The 21,092-nt window shown below is 48.5% G+C and overlaps 3 protein-coding genes across 3 annotated transcripts; 1 reads left to right on the top strand and 2 right to left on the bottom strand.

Annotated features, from left to right (window-relative positions):
- Window positions 1–511: 511 nt before the first annotated feature.
- On the bottom strand, window positions 512–5,503 carry SNIP1 (Smad nuclear interacting protein 1). The gene is made up of 4 exons (XM_083879449.1): window positions 5,355–5,503; window positions 5,180–5,282; window positions 4,132–4,718; window positions 512–1,960 (listed from the first exon to the last, which is right to left on the bottom strand). The coding sequence occupies exons 1-4, from the start codon at window positions 5,495–5,497 to the stop codon at window positions 1,696–1,698; spliced, it is 1,098 nt and encodes a 365-aa protein (XP_083735575.1). The 5' UTR covers window positions 5,498–5,503; the 3' UTR covers window positions 512–1,695.
- Window positions 5,504–5,608: 105 nt separating this feature from the next.
- On the top strand, window positions 5,609–10,419 carry DNALI1 (dynein axonemal light intermediate chain 1). The gene is made up of 6 exons (XM_083879415.1): window positions 5,609–5,704; window positions 5,823–5,905; window positions 6,006–6,175; window positions 7,267–7,445; window positions 8,372–8,536; window positions 9,493–10,419. Exons 1-6 carry the CDS (start codon window positions 5,624–5,626, stop codon window positions 9,526–9,528), a joined length of 714 nt encoding a protein of 237 aa, XP_083735541.1. The 5' UTR covers window positions 5,609–5,623; the 3' UTR covers window positions 9,529–10,419.
- Window positions 10,420–10,435: 16 nt separating this feature from the next.
- GNL2 (G protein nucleolar 2) lies at window positions 10,436–20,571 on the bottom strand. The gene is made up of 16 exons (XM_083879414.1): window positions 20,433–20,571; window positions 20,270–20,354; window positions 19,319–19,413; window positions 18,272–18,411; window positions 16,773–16,957; window positions 16,451–16,517; window positions 15,200–15,358; window positions 14,527–14,640; window positions 14,252–14,380; window positions 13,791–13,895; window positions 13,538–13,696; window positions 13,273–13,398; window positions 12,516–12,958; window positions 11,794–11,873; window positions 11,013–11,113; window positions 10,436–10,616 (listed from the first exon to the last, which is right to left on the bottom strand). Exons 1-16 carry the CDS (start codon window positions 20,494–20,496, stop codon window positions 10,479–10,481), a joined length of 2,190 nt encoding a protein of 729 aa, XP_083735540.1. The 5' UTR covers window positions 20,497–20,571; the 3' UTR covers window positions 10,436–10,478.
- Window positions 20,572–21,092: the final 521 nt, after the last annotated feature.

Genomic DNA, 21,092 nt, shown 5'->3' with positions numbered 1-21,092 from the left:
AAATGCAGCCAGGAAATTGGGATAAAAAGGAGGCTGTGTCCTCTAACAATCTGAGAGATCCCACAGGAAATACCCCATGGCCTCTCCCTTTATTCCAATAAAGTTCCAGGACTCCTCTGTTTCCTTTTTGGACATAAACCTCTGGTGTTAGTGGATTAATTTTCCTGACACCTCCAACCCAAACCTTTCTATGATCCTATTAAACTGTGTCTGCAGTGACACTGGGGGGGCAGTTTGCACTTTAGCTGTACAGCAATTCTGTCACTTCACATTCCTGTGTGAACTGTGTCAGGGAACACAGGATGAGCCACCCTGGCCACCCTCAGGGGAGAAAGGCCTGGCCAAGGGAGTGATACAAACCTCCTGTGCTCACAGCCTCTCCAGGATATAAATTGTGCAGTTTTTTAACTTATTTCTTTACTACAGAAACAAGTACAGAAAATTAATTTCTTTCAAGTGAAAAAAAAAAAAAAGACACTAGAAAAACATTACAACTGAAAGCAAACAGAGCTAAATTTACAAATTGTTTATTTAAAAACCCTTGGAGTAGATATAAAGGAGCTCCTCGTGCTCAAACCCCATCCTACCCATCTGAAACCCCACAGCAATGCCCCGTATTTACACTATCAATGTGTACAACAAGCACCTTGGTGTACAACAGTCTGTACACAGCAGGGATGAACAGGTGAGGCCACAAACACCCAGGTGGATCAGTAAAGTGTGGGACAAACACACTGAACATAAAGCAACGTGGAGGAGACACCAAAGACTCTGCAACTCCCAGGGACTGGTGCCTCTCTCCCTGAACACTGACTGACTTCTTTACTGTGTTAAACAAGTGACACAGGAAAGTTTTTTATAAAAAGAGAACTTAAATAGTGCAAACTGGTTAAAACATGTCACCTTATCAAAGGTGTTTCTGTGTGACACAAATAAACCCCGGGGTAGGGTCAGAAATAAGGGTTCCAGCTTTCAATCCAGACAACTCCACATCCAGGACAGTTTCAGCATCATGTGTGGGAACAGGAAACTGGGGTCACAGTCTCATCACCTGAAATTCCAGGAACTGTTTAACTTCTGTTTCCCATTCCTTTGTGATTTCCAGGCAGAATTCCAGTGAAATGCCCGTCCCTCAGTCACCATGAGGCAAATTAAATACCCAAAACATACAAACACACGAGGGTCTTTGCCACATTTCTGCCATTTCAGCAGTGATCCAGGTAAATTCTCCTGTCAGGACTCCCAACAGGCAGAGGAATTTGGCAAACTACGGAACAGGACGTGCATCAGGTACTCTCTAACTAACCTTTCAGTCTGTAGCATTTTCAAAGGGGCTATAACAAAACAAGCCATAAAAAGAATTTTCCAGATGCTGTCTGTGTTTGACATGGTTTGCTGGAAGAGTCTGGCAACATCTGTGGAGGGTTTCCAGCACCAGAGCTTTCACCTCCAGGTGCTCTTCGGCTTCTTGGGAGAAAAATAAAATAAAAGTAAAGCTGTATTTCCTGATATGCAAAACTATCAAAGACAAATAACGAGCAAAGCCCCCCCCCAAAACAAACTATGGGAACAGACCAGCAACACAGAAAGGACTTTAAGGCAACAAGAGGCGTCAGTGCTGCAAAATGCTCCGCGTTCACATCCCAGTCCCGTTCAACCACGAGGAGTTTCCCTCCTCTGCCTCTCCCTCATCCGTTAACTGTCAGACTCCTCCTCCTTCTCCTCATCCTCATCATCGTCCTTTGCGTTGGCCTCGGATTTATCTGAGGACTCGTGGAGCAGGACGTACTCCCTGCTGCTGAAGCCAAACTTGAGCACGTCCTTCTCCTTCAGTTCGTAGTAGCGCTGGGGCTCGATGCGCTGGTTGTTGAGGAAGGTGCCGTTCCCCGAGCCCAGGTCGATGATGTAGGGCCTCACCCTGCGCCCCACGGTGCCGTCAGCTCGGGTGTACTCCACCAGCCTGCAACACAGAAACACTGCCTCAGCCACCAGGGAGACAGCAGGCCTGCTCTGAAAGCAGCTGAGACCCAAGCAGAAGGTTGGTCTGTGCAGTGAACACTCATCCGTCCCAAGATCGGAGCAGCAATGAGAGGAAAATGAAACTGTGAGACAGAGTGGCTGCTGCACTGTCACCCTGATCTTTTTCAGCCTTCTGATGTTTATATCTTTGTACTGGAGTTTCTCATAGATTTTTAGGTTAAAAACTGGTGTTTTAAAAACTTTGTGTTCCTCTTTGGAGGAGGAACAACTGACAGACTTCTGGTTTGACTAGTGGAGTCAGAGAGGTGTCAATCTCTGGTCAAACTCCAAAAACTATATAAACCCAAGAGAAGAATAGACCAAGTCTCTCTTTTTGCTCTTACAACTTGACTGTGTTCGTGTCCATTTAGTGACACTGCACCATTCCCTAAACCTCTGGTGATGTAACACAGCAACTCCTGCAGTGGGACAGATGTTGTCCTGCAGTGGGACAGATGTTGTCCTGCAGTGGGACAGATGTTGTCCTGCAGTGGGACAGATGTTCTCCTGCAGTGGGACAGATGTTCTCCAAGAGAGCACTGCTGGCAGCAGCAGCAGGAGCCCCCTCTGCATCAGAGCACAGCTGCCCTCACTGAGAGAGCAAACCAAACCTCTCCTCGAAATGCTTTTCCTGTCAATCACACCTGGTGTGTTATTCCTATGCTGTGTCTAACCCTGCTATGTGATTTCTGTTTATGGCTAAATTACAGGAATCTCAGATCTATCTGAGCATTGCTGGGATGATCCACAGCAGTCACACACCAATTCCATTCCTAATGTGCCAACAGCAAACTTGTTGTGAAAGACTCCAAATATTTATTAATTCTTATCTTACAATTCTCTGTGTCCGGCCAAGGTGTTCACAGCAGCTCGGACACGATGGGACTCCCCTCGTGATGGGAGGTCACTCTGCTTTTATTTAGATAATTACGTGGCTGTTATTTACCATTTCATACCAATGCCTATCACCTATACTAGAAGGGTGATCTCTGCTTTGACCCAATCCTGTCAAACTCCTTTGTGCCCACATCACTGCAGAAGGTGGATGCCAAGGGAGAAGAAGAAGAACCCAGGGCACTGCACTAAAATCTCCATCTTGTCCCCTTGCACCTACATTCTAAAAACCCCAAAACTACAAAATCTTTTACCTGGTGATAAACTACCCTACTGTCTGTTACACATTTCTGACTTGCAATTCTTCTCTGTGTGGAAGTTTCTCCCATGGGCTAAAATCAAACCCAGTGTCTTCCTGGGCTGTGCCAAGGTCTCCAACCCCCCTGGACCAGCTCCACACCCCCTGTCCAGGGCTCAAATTCCCTTTCCTGGGTCCCAGCTCATCCAAGGGGATGTCCTGGACTCCAACACCTGTAGGAGCATCTGCGACTTAATGGGACAAGGTACTCTGCAAACTTGAGATATTCTAGAAAATGTGGGTTTATTGCAAGGGTCGTGGGTAGAAAGGGTCTTGCTTTCAGTCACCAGCCTGGGCTGAAGGGAAGTCTTAAAGAGAGAACGAGAGAGAGCAAGAGGGTTTGGCCTAAGAAGAGGAGAGCAAGTGAGCAAGGTGGGCAGGGGTCAGAGTGCAGGGGGGAAGAGAGCAGAGGTAAGAGCAGGGAAAAGAGCAGGGAAAGAGAGAGTAGGGGGAAAAGAGAGCTAAGAGAGTGAGGTCTTTGTTACAACACATTATATCTTTTTTTTGTGATGAATATTCTAATATTAGAATATTCATAGACTATATGAATAGACTAACCAATACAAGCCAAAAAATTTTATAGAATCTACGTACAGCTTATAAGAACCACTACATTACTATGTATTATATTTTAAACTCTAAAAACTACTCTTTAGACTTTTTTGTTTTGCTACATTGTCCTTTGGATCTTTTAGCTAGTAGAAAGGTATTGGGATTCTTTTTCAGCTGGCCAGGCTATTGTCTTCAGTAACTAAGATTCAGTATCCTACAACTCAAAGTAAGCTTCTATTTCTATTTAGACTATAGGCTGAATATTTTCAGCATCTTTTGCTACGCAATCACATTTATAAAGTTTCCCTGATTCATCTTCCCCAACAAACACCCCACCACCCATCCCTGAGGTGTGTATTTTTGCTCACCTGTACTGGAAGACGGCGTGCTGCTTGGAGCAGGAGGGGTGGTCGATGGGGATGTCGGCGATGCGGCGGTGCCGGCCCAGCAGGTAGGCGCTCTGCCTGTGGATGTACATCACGGGCAGGAACTCGTCGTTCTTGAAGGGGTACAGGCGCCAGCGGGTCTTGGGGATTCTCGCCTCGGGCGGCTCGCTGTACTTGATCACCACGCCCCTGAAGGTGTTGGTGTCCTCCAGCAGAGCCCCCGATAGCTCGAAGCTGGGTTTTTGCTTGTTTTCAGTTGTTTTCTCTTTGGGTTTGCTCTCGGATTGCCAGAGCTCCGAGCCATGCTCGGCGCTGCCCTCGGTGCCCTGCCGGTGCTCCCGTCGCCTCTCGTTGTAGAATTCCCTCTCCGCCTGCTGCTCCCGCAGGTTCTGAGTGTCCCGCTCATGGCCACGGGCTCCCGGTCTGTCACTGGGGTTCTTCTTTCTGTCAGAGTGCTCCTTGTGCCTGTCCCTGTCCCCGCTCCTGTCCCTGTCCCGCCGGTGCTCCTGCTCCACGAGGTGCCTCGGCTTCCTCTCCTCAGTGCCCCTGCGACTGTGATCCTCTCGCTCCTGCAAGGGACAGCCACAGTGAGAGGGCAGCAAATCTGCCTTGGCTTTTCAGAAAATCCCAATCCTACACGCTGGGAAAACACACTGGTATGTGTGTGTGTGTGCAGCTCTGATACGCTGTGGGACAGATTTCCTTGCCAAACTAGTTGGGTTCCCACAATTTGAATAGAATAAAGTACCAGAACCAGGCAGTGTGGCCTGCTCTGGGTGAAGGACGCAGCCCCCAGGGACACCTGAGTTGTGGCACAGGCTGGGCTCGAACAGAAGCTCCGGTCATTGGAGGCACAGCCAGAGCCGGGCAGCGGGAGCTCCTGACTCGCCCAGATCCTCCCTCTGCTCATGGCACACGATGCAGGGCCCAGTCTGAACGGGCAAGTGAAGAGGCGCCTCCTGTACTCGGCACGGCCGAGTCTCCGGGAACCGCGTCCGCAAGGCCCCGCTGTACCGACAGCACCTCTTACCTGCTTTACCCTCACGGTGCCGTGGTGCGGGCTGTGGCTGCGGCTCCTCCTGCCTCGCGGGGACCGGCTCCTCCTCCCAGACCTGCTCCTTCGCCGGGGCGACCTGGGGAACAACGGGAGGGGTTGAGCGGCGGGGCCGGGCCGAACGTGGGGCCGAGCGGCCGGGCCTCCCTACCTGCTGCCGCGGCTGCCCCTCCGCTCCTCTCCCGGCGGCGACGGGCTGCGCCGGGGGCTCCGCCGCTCGGCCTTCACCGCCACCTCCCCCCCGCGCCGCCGTTGCCGCCGCTCTCGCCGCCGTTCCTCCGCCGCCGCCTCCATGGCGCCCGTCCCCACGGGAAGTGCCGCCACTTCCGGCCCGCGGGCACTTCCGCCCGCCGCCGCTTCCGCCCGGCCTTTGCTGCGCCTGCGCGGCGCGGTCGCCATGGTGACGGGGCCGCGGCCGCCATGGCGGCGCCGCCGGAGTCGCTGCTGCGCTACAGCCAGCCCATGCTGGTGTCCCGCCGCGGAGACCGGGGCTCCGCGGGGGTGAGCCACAGCGCGGGGCACTCAGGGGGACAGCGCTACCCGTGCCGGGGGTGTGCGGGCAGAGGGTACCGCGGTCCCCCGCCCGTTGTTACAGCGCCGTGCTCTCCTCTCCCCGCAGAAAGGGCCGCCCCCGCGGAGCCCCGCCAGCCTCCCCTCCTCGCAGCAGCCGCAGGAGCTCCTGAACCTCATCCTGCCGCCGCGGTGAGCGGGGCCGGGGCTGGCAGCACCCCGGGGTGTGCGTGTGAGGGGGGTTCACCCGGTGACTCCGGTAACGGCCGGTGCTTCTCTCTCTCCCCGGCAGGGAGTGGGAGGAGGCGCGGAAGCTCTGGGTGCAGGAGGTGTCCACGGCCCCCAGCACCCGGCGGGACGTGGTGCAGCTGCAGGAGCAGCTGGACCGGCAGCTGCAGCAGCGGCAGGCGCGGGAGACCGGGCTGTGCCCGGTGCGCAGGGAGCTCTACACGCAGTGCTTCGGTCAGTGCACACACACACACACACACACACACACACAGGGAGAGCTGGCAGGAAAACGGCTTTAAATCCTCTTAGTTGTTCTCTTAAAGCGAGTTTATTTAAAGTGACTTAAAGCCAGACACTCTGATGACACAGTGCTGGTCTCCCGAAGGTGAGGGGTGGCCTTTGGGGAGCAGGATCCTCTGAAGGCTCCCCCATGACTGCAACAATCATCACACATTTTTTAGTGTTTGCTGTTACAGCTGTAGGGGATCAGCATCACTGGCATTACCTGAAGGGGCTGCACCACCACTCTGCTTTTACCAGTGCTGAGACTGCAATGGAACAAAACAAATCAATTACTCCTGTCTCTAATACATGTCATGTCCTAACCATGGGCCCATTTACCCCAAAGGCCTGCATTTACCTTTCCAGGAACCTCTTTATTCCCTCAGGGCCCCATTTACCCTTCCAGGACCCCATTTATTCTCTGAAAACCATCTTTACTCTTCCACGACCCCATTTACACCTCAGTGACACTTTAGGGCCACATTTACCCTTCCAGAACCCTATTTTACACCATCCTGTAATAGGGACTGTGGGGAGGCAGACAGAGATAGTGCTAAAGGCAGTCCTGCCTCCAGAATATTGCAGCTGTTAAGTACCAAAAAGTGGGAACAGCCTTTCTCTCACAGCTGTGGGTGTGATAAGAGTGAGTTAACTAGTAAAGAGTTAATTAAAGTGCTGTGAGGAGGAAGGGACAGGAGGTTGTGTAAGGGACAGATAAGGTGAGCCACTGTACCAGGGACAGACAGGGTTAGGCTGTGGTAGGGACAGGAAAGAGTGAGCTGAAACTGCAGAAGGAAGGGAAAAGAAGAAGAAAAAGAAGCCAGATCTGTCCGTGGGAGGCTGCATAGAAAAGGTCTGAGAGACTTGTAGATAACAAGGTAATGCTTGGAGCCCTCTGAAGTTTTTACAGGACTCTGAGTGCAGCATCTGGACAACCACAGGGATAATTTTTATCTGTGAGTAGCTGAGAGGAGCAACTCTGTCCCTGTGCCTGTACAGCCCTCCCAGCTGGAGGCTCTGCAGCCCCTGTTCTCCTTTTGCAGACGAGCTGATCCGGCAGACCACGGTGAGCTGCGCGGAGCGGGGGCTGCTGCTGCTGCGGGTGCGGGACGAGCTGCAGATGACCCTGTCCGCATACCAGGCTCTGTACGAGAGCAGCGTGGCCTTCGGCGTGCGCAAGGCGCTGCAGGCAGAGCAGGGCAAGGCACACCTGGAGAAAAGGGTGAGTGGAGATTTGGAAATAGCAGATTTTCAATCCTTAAATCCGTTGTTCCGATTTGAGCAGGGAAAGGTACAGCTGGAGAAAAGGGTGAGTGGGGAGGTGCTTCCTGTACCTGGAAATCGCAAATTTTTAGGTCCTTAAATTCATTATTTCAGTTTGAGCAGGGCAAGGCACACCTGGAGAAAAGGGTGAGTGGGGAGGTGGAAATAGCAGATTTTAGATCCTTAAATCCGTTGTTTCAGTTTGATCAGGGCAAGGCATACCTGGAGAAAAGAGTGAGTAGTGAGGTGGAAATAGAAGATTTTATATCCTTAAATCCATTGTTTCCTTTTCCACGGGATGGCAGCAAAGACCATCGAAATACTCACTGTCCTCAGGCTTAGCTCCACTTCTGAAGTTTGTTCTACAACACACCACTTTGTTCTCATGCCTTAAATTTTAGCTCTCCTATTTGTCAGATTCTGTACTGCGTTAGTGTATAACTCTGAACTTCATATAGAGTGTCAGCAAGTTTTCCTCACAGTTTAGTCAGATAAAACAATTCTTTTCCAGCCTGAGAACTAAAGTCACTGTTGCAGCTTCAGGCCCAGAAAGTGCAAACAACAGTGAATTGAGGGGAGCAAACTGGGAAGATGGGACTGCATAACCTGAAGCTGTAATTGGACAATTAACCCCAATATGGAAATGGATCAAAACTTATAAAAGTGTGAAAACTCGTGACCTGTGGTGCATCTTGGGTGTAGCCTGTGCCAGGCTCTTGTACTGCCCAAGGTGTATCCTTTGAAAGCCTTTTTAAAAAAACCTACTTTATTCCTTTAACACTGTCTAGCCTCTGTTCTAGGTAGCTTCTCAAGGTATCAATCCCATCTTAACTGAAAATTGACTATTTGCCAACAAAACTTGAGACATCCCTGCTCTTTTCCAAGATTGTAGAGCTGGAAGAGGAAAAGAAGGAGCTGGAAAAACAAGTAAGTGAAGAGAAAGCAAAATGTGAGGCTATTGAAAGGCAGGAAACCGAACGGCGAGAAATAGAAGAAAAGAAACACACTGAGGAGGTTCAGTTCCTCAAACGGACAAACCAGCAGCTGAAGGTCAGTAAAAACCCCAGAATTCCAAATACTAGTGGTAAAATTCTCATTAAAACCATTAAAGCCTTAGTAACACAACACACCATTTAACATTAAATATTACCCAAGAACAACTGTGCAGGGACTGGATAATTGTTTGTGCATGTGGCTTTGGGGAGAACACAGAGCTTCTGCTCTCTGCTTTGTTTTTAAAAGGAAAAGAATCCCACATCTTTTGAGTAAGGAAAGAATGTCACCCTGAACATTGTTTCAAATGTTTCTGGCTGCAGCTGAAAACATTTCCCTTAGAGCAAGCTGCTTTTCCTGCAGATCCTACTTTCTAACTCACATTTTCAGGCTGTCCTGGAATGTTTTAGGACACAAAATCTTAGCTCAGATGTGTGTTGCCCCTGAATCTGTTTCTTCCTTGAAGTACCTGCACTTGACCAGCTGTGTGTGCCACTGCTGTGGGTTGTTGTGGTGGCTGCTCCCATCCATCCACTAACTGGTATCAAATTGTCTCAGCAATCACAAAACTTGCTGTTTGTTCCCAGCTACTCTTGTCCCAGAGACAGTCCATGTTTCAAGTGTTGGAGAGCCAAATACTTAATTTAGCTCACATAGTCCAGCCTGAAATCAGAGAATTCAGACCACTGTTTCAACAGCTTTTATTTAATTTCCCCCTCGATGCTTCACATTCTAAACTCGGTCCCTCATCGTACAACAGAGCCAAGGGCAGCTCTGTTCTCCTCAGAATGCAACAAGTGTGCATGCCAGGAACGACAAACTGATTTATAAAACATGTAGGAATGGAATTGCTGGGGAACAAACCTGGCCTGGCTCTCCTGGCAGCAGCACAGTGTCCCTCAGCTCCTTGCTGTGAACATCCAACAGAAAATTTAGCCCTTCACAGCACTGAGAGTTTATTTTTTTTTAGGTTAGGGAATCTAACTTGTCTCACTGTCTCATTTGTTTTTCAGGCCCAACTTGAATGCCTCGTTGCAGCAAAAAGTTAATTGTTTTGTTGTCCTCAAGGCAGGCTCAGAAGAGCTGTCAGAGCAAGAAGCTTGCAATTAGTGACAAAGATTTGTCTTCCTAAAACGATCTTGAGTTTTCACTTACGAGTAACAGCAGGCAGTGTAACTGTGTTCTTTCTTTCTCTCTTGAAGAGTTGAAATTCAAGAGCTTCATTAATTACTGCTCCCTCCTTCAGAGCCATCTCAGCAGTCAGCTCTTTGAACAGTGAGCTTGTCTGGGACTTGCCTGTTGGTAACATGCTAATGGCCTTCAGAGCAATAACTAATAAACCTTTTTAAGTGCAAACATCTCTCTGGCATTATTAGTTTGAAAACGTTGTAGAAGGTTCAGAAACAATATAAAAGTGCCTACAAGAAAAGTAAATCACATGCAGCAAGAAAAGAAATGGCAGCTCATTCTGTCAACTGTCCATGGAAATCCCTTGTCAGAACATCAGCAGTAACTGAGCACAGGTGATAACAAAACTCTGGGTGTGTTTCTAGTAAAATGAAGAGGCACAATGGTATAGATTCATTTCTCAGTGGAAGCAAATGAAATCCCTGCTTGAGGTACCTCCATGAGCAGCTGGTTACATTAGCAAGTGAACACAGGAAAGAGAATTCCCTGTAGTCATTGTGAAAAACCCCATAAAGCCAGTTTCCAGAAGAAAACCCACCCAAACCCCACCACTGAGCAAGACTGGGATAGCTGTTTGGCTACTGCAGTGTTTGCTGGCCTAGGACAGCAGTGTGGAAATACCATCAGCTCCAAGAGCACAAAGAACTTTCAGATGATGCAGAAACAAAGAGGGAGATGCTGCTGCTGGGGCCAGGACAGACCGGTCACACTGGGCTTTGAACAGGAACCGCAAGTTTTATAGTAAAAAAAGCCACCGCATACTAGAGCTGTTTTATGTAAAATTTAATAGAATAAGCAGCTATTGCTTATGTTAGTATTTTTTCTGCTTTGATCTTTGTCCCTCCAAGCCAGTTTTTTTCTTGTTCTTATTCTTATTTTTCACGTTGTGAGTTTCATAATACCGGACTCCGACTTTCTTGGAGCGCTGCTGCCTCTCGGCTCGTCTCCTCTGCAAACACAAAACACATTAGCAAATCCCCAGCATCCAGAGCCTCGCTGTCTGCAACCCTCCAATGGTGTTCACTTTGCATTCCACACGAGTTAAATAAAATTATTTCAAACAAAATGTTAGTGATGTGATTCTATAGAAAACCACCCCTCCCTAAGCTCCGCTTCAGTCTTTACAGAAGTGCCCAGCAAGATACAAGATCCAGTCTGGTGTGTATAGTCAGGTAGGAAGGGGGTGACAGAAGTTGTCATAGAATATTCATATGAAAATTTAGTTTTCATTCCCCTTCTATTCGTGCCCAAAGTCTCAAAGCTCTTTAGTGACAACAGGTATCACCAAGGATAAAAGAGCCAGCTCATTTCCCTGCTCAGTTGTACTATAGGAAAGCATACTTACCTCTTTGGATGTGAGTTTCTTAAAAGGCTTTTTACGCAACTGGTCATCATCATCATCACTTTCCTCCTCTTCTTTCCTCTTTCTTTTATTCTCTATAATCCCTACAAACAGCAGAGATCATGCACTTGGTATCTTCCCAGAACACTCATTTGTTTGAAGAACTTCAGGCTGAGGGAAACCATCTCAACTCCTTGAGCAACAAATTCCCTTGGCTGTATTTAAGAGCTTCTACCAAAACAACATGAATGTTCCTCACGAGGCAATCACAGCTATTACTGTGAAAACTGCTCTGGAGAAGCAGGTTGCTCCAGCCCCATTCAAGTCCAGGAGAATTCCACAGTCCTGTCAGGACAGGGCTCTTCCACCTGATTGTGCCTTTACTAAAAATGACTACAACTAAAAAAAAAAAAAACCATATAGCCTGAAGTATTTCTGCTTTTGTAACATCCTAAACTCCATCCAGTCCTTTCTGTAACTCCCAGGGAAGGGGAGCTGCCCTGGCTGCAGCCTGCCCAGAGCTCAGGCTGTTGGAACTCAACACTTTGACCTCACTGTATCTTCCCTCACCAAGAGGGACCTCTCCCATCACACAGCTGTTCTATAGGAAGGCTACACTGGATGAGCAGCAGCCCTTGGGTCAGCTAGAGGGAGATTTAAGCAGTTTTAGGAGAAAACTTGCACACAGGATCCAGTGGATGCTTCTCCACTAATGTAATTTTTTTTTCTCTGGCTCGTAGCATTTCCAAATGTAAATTAAGAACATCTACTAATTTTCTTTTACCTCTGTCTTCAGTTTCTTTGGGTTCTTCAGCCTTCTGGATGGATTTTGCAAACACTTTGTCACTCAGTCCCTTGGGGATTCTGTGGAAGATAAAACCAGCAATAAAAGATTGTTGTTACACAAACTGTGACCACCTCTGAGAAGCCATCAGACTCCAGCAGATCCCAGTCCCCTGTCAGCATCAAAGCCAGTCTTTGCACCAGAATATTGCAATACCCTTGTTGCTGGGATTACTGTGCTTGTGTGCTATATGAGAGAGAAAACAGAGCACTTAAACCTTGAAATCTCAGTCCTCACCAGGCTGGTGGGTGAGTTTTGCTAAACCTGGGCCTGCTTTATGGGCCAGGATTCACTGCACATGCAGGAACACCCAGGCACACCCAGCCTTGGTAGTACCCCACATCAAGGAGATATCAAGGATGCAATATTGCTGCCCAGAAAACCAAGATAATGGTAACTCTAATCCATAGTTTAAGAGGCAGCTTTCCAAAAGCGAGAAAATTTTTAATTTGCTGGTAAATAGCAGCTCTTGGAATAATCTTTCAAAATCAAACTGCTGCTTGGCCCCATTTCCAACCCTTAGAGCTAAGCCAGATAAGCTGTGACAACTTGTTTGTGCCAGCACAGGGGAACTTGTCAAGCAAGTCAGAAATGGAGTCAAACTACAGCAGAGCCTCATCAACCCTTTTTCCCTCTGCAATGTATTGGACAGATTCAGGTACCTTATTGCTGAGAATCTCTTGGCCTTGGCTTTATCCAAAAATTTTTTGTATTTTGCAATCTTGTCCTCCAAAGCCTTAAGAACTGTTTTAGAGCTCTCCTGGGCACCTGGTGCAGCCACCTGCAATTCCTGCTCTCCCGGATCCTGAGGTTGCTCATTCTCCTCATTCTCCTCCTCCTCCTCTTCCTCTCTAAAGGAATCATCAAAACCTGTGTCTGTGTCATCAAAATCTGGCACATCCACAGGAACCAGGTCTTCTTCTGAGAACTGAGGTGCCACGTTAATCCTGCCAAAGTTCTGCCGGACCTGGGACATGAGCTGCCTCATTTCACTGTTTGTGTTGTCCTCCTCTTCTGCTGGCTCCACACCTGCTGCCACCACCTCAGAGACTTTCTCCTCAGTATTTTCTTGGATGGATGTCACAGATGCCTCCAACACAGGAGGCTGCAAGGAAGAGCAGGATATATCATCCCCAAAGTCTGTCCCACCATCTACAGGAACAACTTCTATTTTCTCTCTTTGGAAAAAGCCCAAGATGACAACATGATTACTGACATTTCTGGTAGCCAGAAATGACTCAGACATCTCAGTAAAGAGCACTGCTACCTGTCCTCACCAAATGCAGGTGTCATCTGAAGGACCATGCTTGGGCAGAGCCCAGGACATGCACTGCCCAAACATCATGGAAAGGGCAGCAGTGAATACCATTAGGAAAATCAAATATGTGGGAAGAGGAGGCACAAGCATCACGTTCTTACCTGGGCACCAGGCTGACCTGGGGCTTCATTCGGTGCATTTGGTGGCTTCACAAAGAAAGGGATTCTGCCCCTCTGCCAGTCATTGAGAACCATCTTGCTCACAGTCTGCAAGTCAGGTTCACCACCCTGAGAAAAAACAGGATCAGTTTATGTCCCTGTTTACACAGCCCTCCTATGCCCTGTGAGCAACAGAAACATTGCCATTTCCCATGCTCAGAACAGGCCACACGCTCTTCCAGCCCATAAATGCAGGAAGCTGTTTCACCTTTAGCAGTTTTCCAGTCCTGGCAGCAAGTTTCTCAAGGAAGTCTTCTGCATCTGTCCAGCAATCAATTTTGTAAGTCTTCCTGATGTACTCTGCTTTGGCTCTTTCCAGCACAGCAACAATATGGTCTTCAGGGCTCTTAATCTTTTCAACCTGAACCTGGAAAAGCAGATTTCACAGAAGAGGATCAACCCTCTGAGAGCATCACAGTGACAACAAGCCAAGCTTTCCAGCACCCAGTGCAGATACATACCACTCCCTTCAGCACAATGTCTGTCTCTGAGTCTCCTGATGGATAAACCACTCCGGGGCAGTCGATGAGAAAAATCCGCTTCATCAAGGTGATGTATTGCCACACCTGGAAAAGATCAGCAGTTCCCATCAGCACCTTCCATGGAGTCCTTGTTTAATGGAGAGATCAACAGCTCCCCATCAGCACCTTCCACACACTCCTTGTTTAATTTTTGAAGATCAGAGTCAGAGAAACAGGACCTGACACAGCATTTGGATCAGGAGAGCACAGACAGGGAGTGAGGGCAGCTGAGCATTCCCATCACAGCCCTGCAGTACAGCAGAGTGGCAATTTGGGAATGCTGCCAGAGCAGTGCCTCAGAGCAGGGACTGTGCATTAGCCCCTCCTCAGGGTCACACAGCCTGGGCAGGTCAGTGCAGAACCTGACAAGGTCATTAGGATTAGCACAGGGATGTTCCTACCTTGGTCTCCCCTGCAATGGGGGCCACACTGCAGACCTTCTTGGACCGTAGGGTATTGATCACTGAGCTCTTGCCAACGTTGGGGTAACCAATGAATCCCACACTGATCTGCTTCTTGTCAGAGTGTAACTGGTGAGAAATAACACGTTGTTTTATACCTTGGAGTGAGGGACAGAATTACCACTGCAGTCTTGAACCCACAAATGCTAACAAAACAAAAGACCACACACAGTAACCCCCCAAACCAACCCCAGATCCCCCACATTGTTTTGTACCTTTCCAAACTGCCTTAGGAGCTGTATGAAGGCACCTTTGCCAAATGGGTTTGTGAGGCTGGCGTGGAAAGCCAGTGTTGGATACTCCTGGGAAAGGATAGCAACCCAGCGTTTCTGGAGAGGCAAAGGAGACTGGGTTAGAGACACAGGGCTGGAGAGTGACACTCTGTGCCCAGAGAGGAGCACACAGCATCTGCACTGGGCTCACAACTGCAGCTGGCCATGAGCATTGCTAGGGAAGAACCTTTGAAGCACTTCCCCAACCCAACAGCTAAAAGCACTGAGTATTGTTTGTATAAAAGACAAACAATTTCCCAAAAACGCCTTCATTGCTAGCTAAAACTCATTAGTTTAATGACATAAAGCAAACCAGCTGGGGTGGATATGGATCCTAGGCAGACTAACATTTAGCACACTCTGGAGACAACAGCTGAACTGTTAAATCCAGACAGAGGAAGTAGGGAATTTGTGGCTGGCGTGTGTTGCTCAACTTGGCCAAACTTGGACAGATTTACATGGTAATTGTTACTTTTACTGCAGGCAAGCAGAGAACTCCCAGCACCCCAGTTGCAGCTCAGCCTTCCAGACCAGCATGGGGACTGGCAAGGAGCTACAGCACAGCCACAACAGGAACAAAGAAGGTCCACAGAACAACAGGCAGGACTGTGCTTACAGTGACCCAGGTAGGAACGAGATCACATTTGTTCAGGATAAAAATGAGATGTTTCCAGTGCTTCTCCTTTTTAATGTAGGATTCCACGTGAGGGGAGCGAGTGCCCATGGGATCCCGGGCATCCAGAACTTGAACAACGACATCTGATGAGTCAATCACCTGAAAAATAAAAAAAAAAAAAAAAAAGTTCACACAGAAGTAAAGGACTTTGCAGAAAGAAAAAATATCTGTACCTCCCAAATGGAAACTAGTGGTAGCTGAAACTAGATCATTAATTTAAAAACCTTGTATCCCTCACACACTGCTACTTCCTCACAGACCAGTGAAGTTCAGATTAATACCCACTGATGTTCTCTTCTCTTCTCTCCTCTCCTAAATCCCCTCCAAATTCAGCCTGGACAGCTGAAAGACTTTTACCTGTTCTTATGCACCAGAAAAAGCAAACACTACACCTATATGGGAAAACTAAAATGCTGCAGCAAACAAACCCCCAGTGTTCACCATCCATTCAGCAACAACTCCCTTCTACCATTTCATAATGGATCAGGGTATAAAGGATGTTTTCTGGACCAATATGAAACACACAACCAACCAGGAACCTGCTGTTAGTCCACGAAGCAACTACAGCAGGGAGCTGTCATTTTATGACTTGCTTCAAGCCAAGTGAATTTGTTTCACAGCTTTTTCCTGCAGTTTTGGCAGCCTCTTACTGAAATCTGTTTTGCTCAAGCATTCCCAGTGCTTTTTCGATCCAAATGAAAAGGTTTTAAGCTACATTCAGAAATTCAGAGCAAAAAACCAAGAAATTTCACACCTAAGAGTCACTGAGAGCACAGAAACTGCTTGTACCACCCCAATTCACTCAGTGTCCATTTCAGCTTTGGTGGCTCAGGGAGAATTCAGGGTCAGAGCTCTCCCAAGATGACCCCATCAACATGCCAGATGTTTTTAGCCTAAAGAAACTTAATGAAACATGACTCTTTTTACTTGTGGTGAAGGCCCAGGAATTCAAGAGAATCTTAAACCTTCACTTTGCCAGTCCTCTTCTAGACCACGTACTTTAAGAATGTTTGTTCCTGTAGGACAAGAGCTCAAGAATCAAGCTCAGTCAGGCAGAGATTTGGAAATTAAAATCTGCTCTTTTTGAGTTTTCCCTCATTGTTGCTGTACAGGATTTCAGTGCTGTGTTGAAGTCCCTAACTGTGTAAAGGCTGACAGATGTGACTGCTGCAAATTCCAGGTGCCATTTACCTTGTAGAGCTCACCCCAGATTCTTCTGGATTGTCCTTTCTTAAAGATTTCCTCTTGTGCTTCATTCCTAGAAGACATGACCAGAAACATCAGCAACCACAGACACAGGGTCAGGATCTTCTTCTCTTAAGCCATTTACAGACAAAAGAGGGGACAAAGCCCAAGTAACACTGGCATTTAGCCAAAATCCCAAATTTAGTTCATCTCCTTTTCCTTCCTCCTCACACAGAAAGAGCATTGATGGAGGTACCAGATATTTCTTTAAAAATAAGGCTGGCTTTTCATACATGCAAACAATGAACCATTTTTCCTTTTCAGTCACCTTACACCAGTGTCCTCTGTCACCAGGTCTCGGTCCTTGTCCTGGTCATAAGACTCTGATGAGGCCTCAGCATTTTCCACCAGAGATTGCACATCACTCGCAGACAGATTTGGTCTTTTCCTTTGTGATTTGGGACCAAACGTTGTTTCAAATGTTTCTGTGTCAAGAATGTGAACTCTGGCGGTCTGAGGAAAAACAGGTTGGTAAAAAAAACCCAAAAAAACAACCCCAAGAACATTTTTTTCCCCCATCTCTCGTGACAAGCAGGAAAGAAACCCCAAGCTCAACACAGCTCTGGCAGCCTGTAACAAGTGACAGGCACTTCCCTAACAATGTTTGAGTTTTCCAGCTCAAGCTTTGAGAAACACAAGAGTGGATATTTAATAAGCAACAAAACACTCTGCACTCGCCAAAGAACCATGCTTCACTTCTCCCACCATAAATGGTGTCAAATGCAATTACAGGCACCATGATGAAAATTCAGCTGCTATCTTTGATCATTTCTTGTTTTTCTAATGAGGGCACAAATCTCGCCAAATTCTCAGATTTTTGTCAGCAATAATCACAGTCAAAACTGTGGATTTTGAAGCTTGCAATGAAAGCCAGCTTGTCTTGGAACAGCAAACAATCCATTGCTGAAAGAAGCAATTTGTTTTTGTAATGCACATTTTAACATGACTTTTCCCCTAATTTAAATAATGTTCTTATGACACAAACTTAGAAAGTTTCCATACAACAAAATAACTACCCAACAGTCCAAAATAATGGTTTAGATACTGTGGAAAAAAAAATGGCAATAACTAAAACTTGATGTACTAGAAATGAAGGCTGAATGAACAAGAATTTCTGATATGGGATAAAACACACGTATTTGAGTTCAAATTCATCATGTGAGTGTCTGCAGGGTGAGGAAGCCCCAAGAAAGGCCCAGGAGCTGTTAGAGGCATTGGAACATCAGCTGGAACACGAACCTATCTAAATCAGATCATAATATGATAGGAGCATTATCTATCATAGAATCATAACAGGCTTTGGGCTGGAAGGGACTTTAAAACCCATCCAGTGCCACCCTGTGCCATGGGCAGGGACCTTCCACTGTCCCAGGCTGCTCCAAACCCTGTCCAGCCTGGCCTTGGACACTTCCAGGGATGGGGCAGCCACAGATTCTCTGGGCATCCTGTGCCAGGGCCTCCCCACCCTCACAGGGATGAATTTTTGGGCTAATTTCCTACTGGAAAATGAGAATTTTTAATTAAATAATATACCTTTCTTTGCCCTCACATTTGATGCCCACAATGACAGGGAATCAGAACCATCTTTCCCTAAGGAATCTACTTGGGGATTAAGCCCTACCCAAGGCTCTCAGAACCCAGTTATTTCCCCAGAGTGAGCAGAGACAGCACAAGTATACATATATTTTTATCTATATCTATACCTATAGATATCCCCAGGTAAATAAATCAGTGTGTGCAGACACCTGCACAGGCAGTGACACCCACGTGTGGTTTGATCCTGTCGTAGAACAGGGACATGGGCAGCTTCTTCTGCTTCATGACCACCCTGTAAGGATCCTTCATCACAGTCTCCATCTCCTCCTGGAATTTCTGTAGGGATGATTGCTTGATCACACGAGTATTTCCTGAGTGTAGAGAACAAACATTGCACTTGGCCACTCCTGATCTCAGCTGCTCCAACTGGGAGCACTAATAAAACATGAATTTTTATCTAGGAACAAAAATACCAGTGACAAACCCAAAGGGTTTTACTTGAGATCAAGCCCAAGTAGGCAGCCAATGCATTTCTTTCCCACCATTTATGGGAAATTCTAGAATTTATTTAACAGCCTTACACATGGGCAAAACATGGGGAACAGCCACAGGAGCCAAATAACCACCCTTAGGGGAGTGTGTGCAGAGCAAACCCCTAAAGCACAGGTACAGGTAAAGGGTGATAATGATGCCTCATGATTTCAGCTTTTATATTCTTCATATATTTGTAATCCTGCAATTCCTTAGTGTATAACTCTAAACTCCACACACAGTGTGAGCTGCTACTTCCCCATTTGGGTCAGACACAACAATTCCTCTCCAGGCCTGGGGATCAAGGACACCTCACTGCCTCAGGCCCTGAAAAATGGGAACTAAAGTGAGTTGGGGGCAGCAAATTTGGGGTCAATGACTTCATTACCTGAAGCTGGAATTGGAAGATGAACTCCCAATAAGCAAATGGACCAAATTTATAAAAGTGTGAAAACCTGTGACCACTGTCCATTTTAGGTGTAGGTCTGGAGGACTTCATCTGCTGAAATGCACCTGCAGGCCTTTCAATAAACAAAACTGCTTTTTATTCCCTTAATTTTATCTGGCCTCTGTTTTTAGGTAACCAAACAATGTTTGAGTTGTTCAATCAACAACAGCAGGGATCCCTCACCTCCCTCTCAGCACCTGTCCCAGCTCTCAGGCCACCATTCCAAAACAAACACCTTCCAACACACAAAGTTCAGCAGTTTTGAAGCTTTCTGAGTCTGGAAGTTGGACAGAACTCACCAAACCATTTGATATTTGGTTCCACTCTTGCCATGGTGCCTGGGGCCACAGTTGACTGAAACTGCAGAGGTTTGATCACTTTACCACGTTTGTTCCTGAGGGACAAATGAAGCCATGTCAGGGCACAAAGGGCAGCACTGACCTCTCCAGCCCTTGTGTGTCCCAGGCTAGAAACAGAAACACAAAATGCAGAGAGACCCTTCACCTCCAGCTGGTGTTTTCCACCAGAGGGTGAGTTAATCCAGCCCTGAGGAGGAGCCAGGGCAGCCACAGCCCTTGGTCTCACTCCAGCCTGGCTAGACCCGTCCTGCAGCTGCTGTGTCAGCCCAGGAACAGCTCACGGGGCTGCAAAAGGCACCAAGGACCTTTTCTTTCTTTTTCTATTTGTTTTCTAGCAGATCCCACTGTGTTCTCTCACAAAGCCTTTTCAGCAGTTCTGCCCACCAGCTCTGCAGGATTCTCCACACAGCATTCAGAGGATCAGACCTGCTTTGAATGCAGCAACATTTCAAAACCCCTCCTCCCTGTTTGCTCTCCAAACCCGGGGAAATCTGACAAAATCACCCAAACACGCTGATGTGAATCAGGAATCTCAGAATTGTCACAGCACAGACACGGTGGGAGCTGCTCCCCTGAGAGTGGCACAGAGGGGAACAGGGGAACTCTCTGTGAAGATGCTGAAACTCCTCAGGTGTTTTGCGGCGAGTTTGGAGCTGTTCTCCTTTGGGAATTCGGGAATTCTGTGCGGTTTGACTCTCACGACACTCCACACAGAGGCATCGAGTGTTCCCCAGCTGTATCCTGGCACATCCCTGGGCTGCTCAGAGCTCGGGATGAGGCTCCACAGCTCAGAGGATCACAGAGAACAGCGACACCGGGCCGGACCGAGCCCTTTTGTCGCCTGTCCCTGACTCGGTCCCGGGAACGCGGCCAGGCCACGACAGCCCTCACCTCCGCTCCTTCTGCCGGTACATGTTGAGGCGCCGGATGGTCGCTCGGTCCCGCATGTTGTTCCCCCCCTCGCCCTTGATGCGATCTGCGGAGACAAGAGAACATCAACCTCGGCCCGCCCCGGTTCAATCCGGCCCGACCCGACCCGCGGCCCCGCTCGTACCGGGATTGGTGCTGGCGCGGGAGGGGTTGATGGAGCAGCGGCCCTTGTAGCGCGGTTTCACCATGGTGCCGGTGCCGGTGACAGTGACAGTGGCGGTGACGGGACAGGCCCGGAGCGCTCGGGCCGGGCCGGGGACACGCGGGCGGAACTTCCGGCGCTGTGTGACGCAGTTCCGGGAGTCGCCTCAGGGCGGCGCAGGCGCAGACCGCAGCTCAGGACACGGTTGCCACAGCAACGCGTGTGGGCTCGACCCGGCCCGGCCCCGAAGCCCCTTTATGTCCCTCCTGTCCTCATGTGTCCCCCACGTCCTCCTAGGCTCCGTGTCGCTGCCCCGGATCGCTGCGGTGTGGCCGGGACCGGCCCGGGGCCGCGGGGTTGTTGGAAGGCCCGGGGGGGGCGCTGGCACCGGAGCCCCCATTGTTTGGGAAATGGTGTTTGTTCACAGACACAGGATGGAAATGGTTCGGGACAGCGGCAGGAACGATCCCTGCCTCTCGCTGATGGATGGGGGCGGCTGGTGGGACACTGGGGCTCATAGAGGGCACTGGGACTCCTGGAGGGACACGGGCTCATAGAGGACACTGGGGCTGCTTGTAGGACACTGGGGCTGCTAGTAGGACACTTGAGGCTGCTGGAGGGACACTGGGGCTCAGAGAGGAC

Source organism: Zosterops lateralis (genome assembly GCF_965231275.1).
Source record: "Zosterops lateralis genome assembly, chromosome: 28".
NCBI classification, from domain to species: domain Eukaryota; kingdom Metazoa; phylum Chordata; class Aves; order Passeriformes; family Zosteropidae; genus Zosterops; species Zosterops lateralis.
This window is presented reverse-complemented; position numbering and strand designations above follow the sequence as displayed.

What these genes read in the sequence shown, in the direction of transcription:
- SNIP1 (XM_083879449.1), bottom strand. Translation starts at nt 5,497, where the DNA reads ATGGAGGCGGCGGCGGAGGAACGGCGGCGAGAGCGGCGGCAACGGCGG. An exon ending in AGGGGCAGCCGCGGCAGCAG is followed by an intron (nt 5,283 to 5,354) that starts GTAGGGAGGCCC and finishes GTTGTTCCCCAG; the next exon opens with GTCGCCCCGGCGAAGGAGCA. An exon ending in GCACCGTGAGGGTAAAGCAG is followed by an intron (nt 4,719 to 5,179) that starts GTAAGAGGTGCT and finishes TGTCCCTTGCAG; the next exon opens with GAGCGAGAGGATCACAGTCG.
- DNALI1 (XM_083879415.1), top strand. Translation starts at nt 5,624, where the DNA reads ATGGCGGCGCCGCCGGAGTCGCTGCTGCGCTACAGCCAGCCCATGCTG. An exon ending in AACCTCATCCTGCCGCCGCG is followed by an intron (nt 5,906 to 6,005) that starts GTGAGCGGGGCC and finishes TCTCCCCGGCAG; the next exon opens with GGAGTGGGAGGAGGCGCGGA. An exon ending in AGGCACACCTGGAGAAAAGG is followed by an intron (nt 7,446 to 8,371) that starts GTGAGTGGAGAT and finishes CTCTTTTCCAAG; the next exon opens with ATTGTAGAGCTGGAAGAGGA.
- GNL2 (XM_083879414.1), bottom strand. Translation starts at nt 20,496, where the DNA reads ATGGTGAAACCGCGCTACAAGGGCCGCTGCTCCATCAACCCCTCCCGC. An exon ending in ACCAAATATCAAATGGTTTG is followed by an intron (nt 18,412 to 19,318) that starts GTGAGTTCTGTC and finishes CTCTACACTCAG; the next exon opens with GAAATACTCGTGTGATCAAG. An exon ending in ACAGAGGACACTGGTGTAAG is followed by an intron (nt 16,518 to 16,772) that starts GTGACTGAAAAG and finishes CATGTCTTCTAG; the next exon opens with GAATGAAGCACAAGAGGAAA.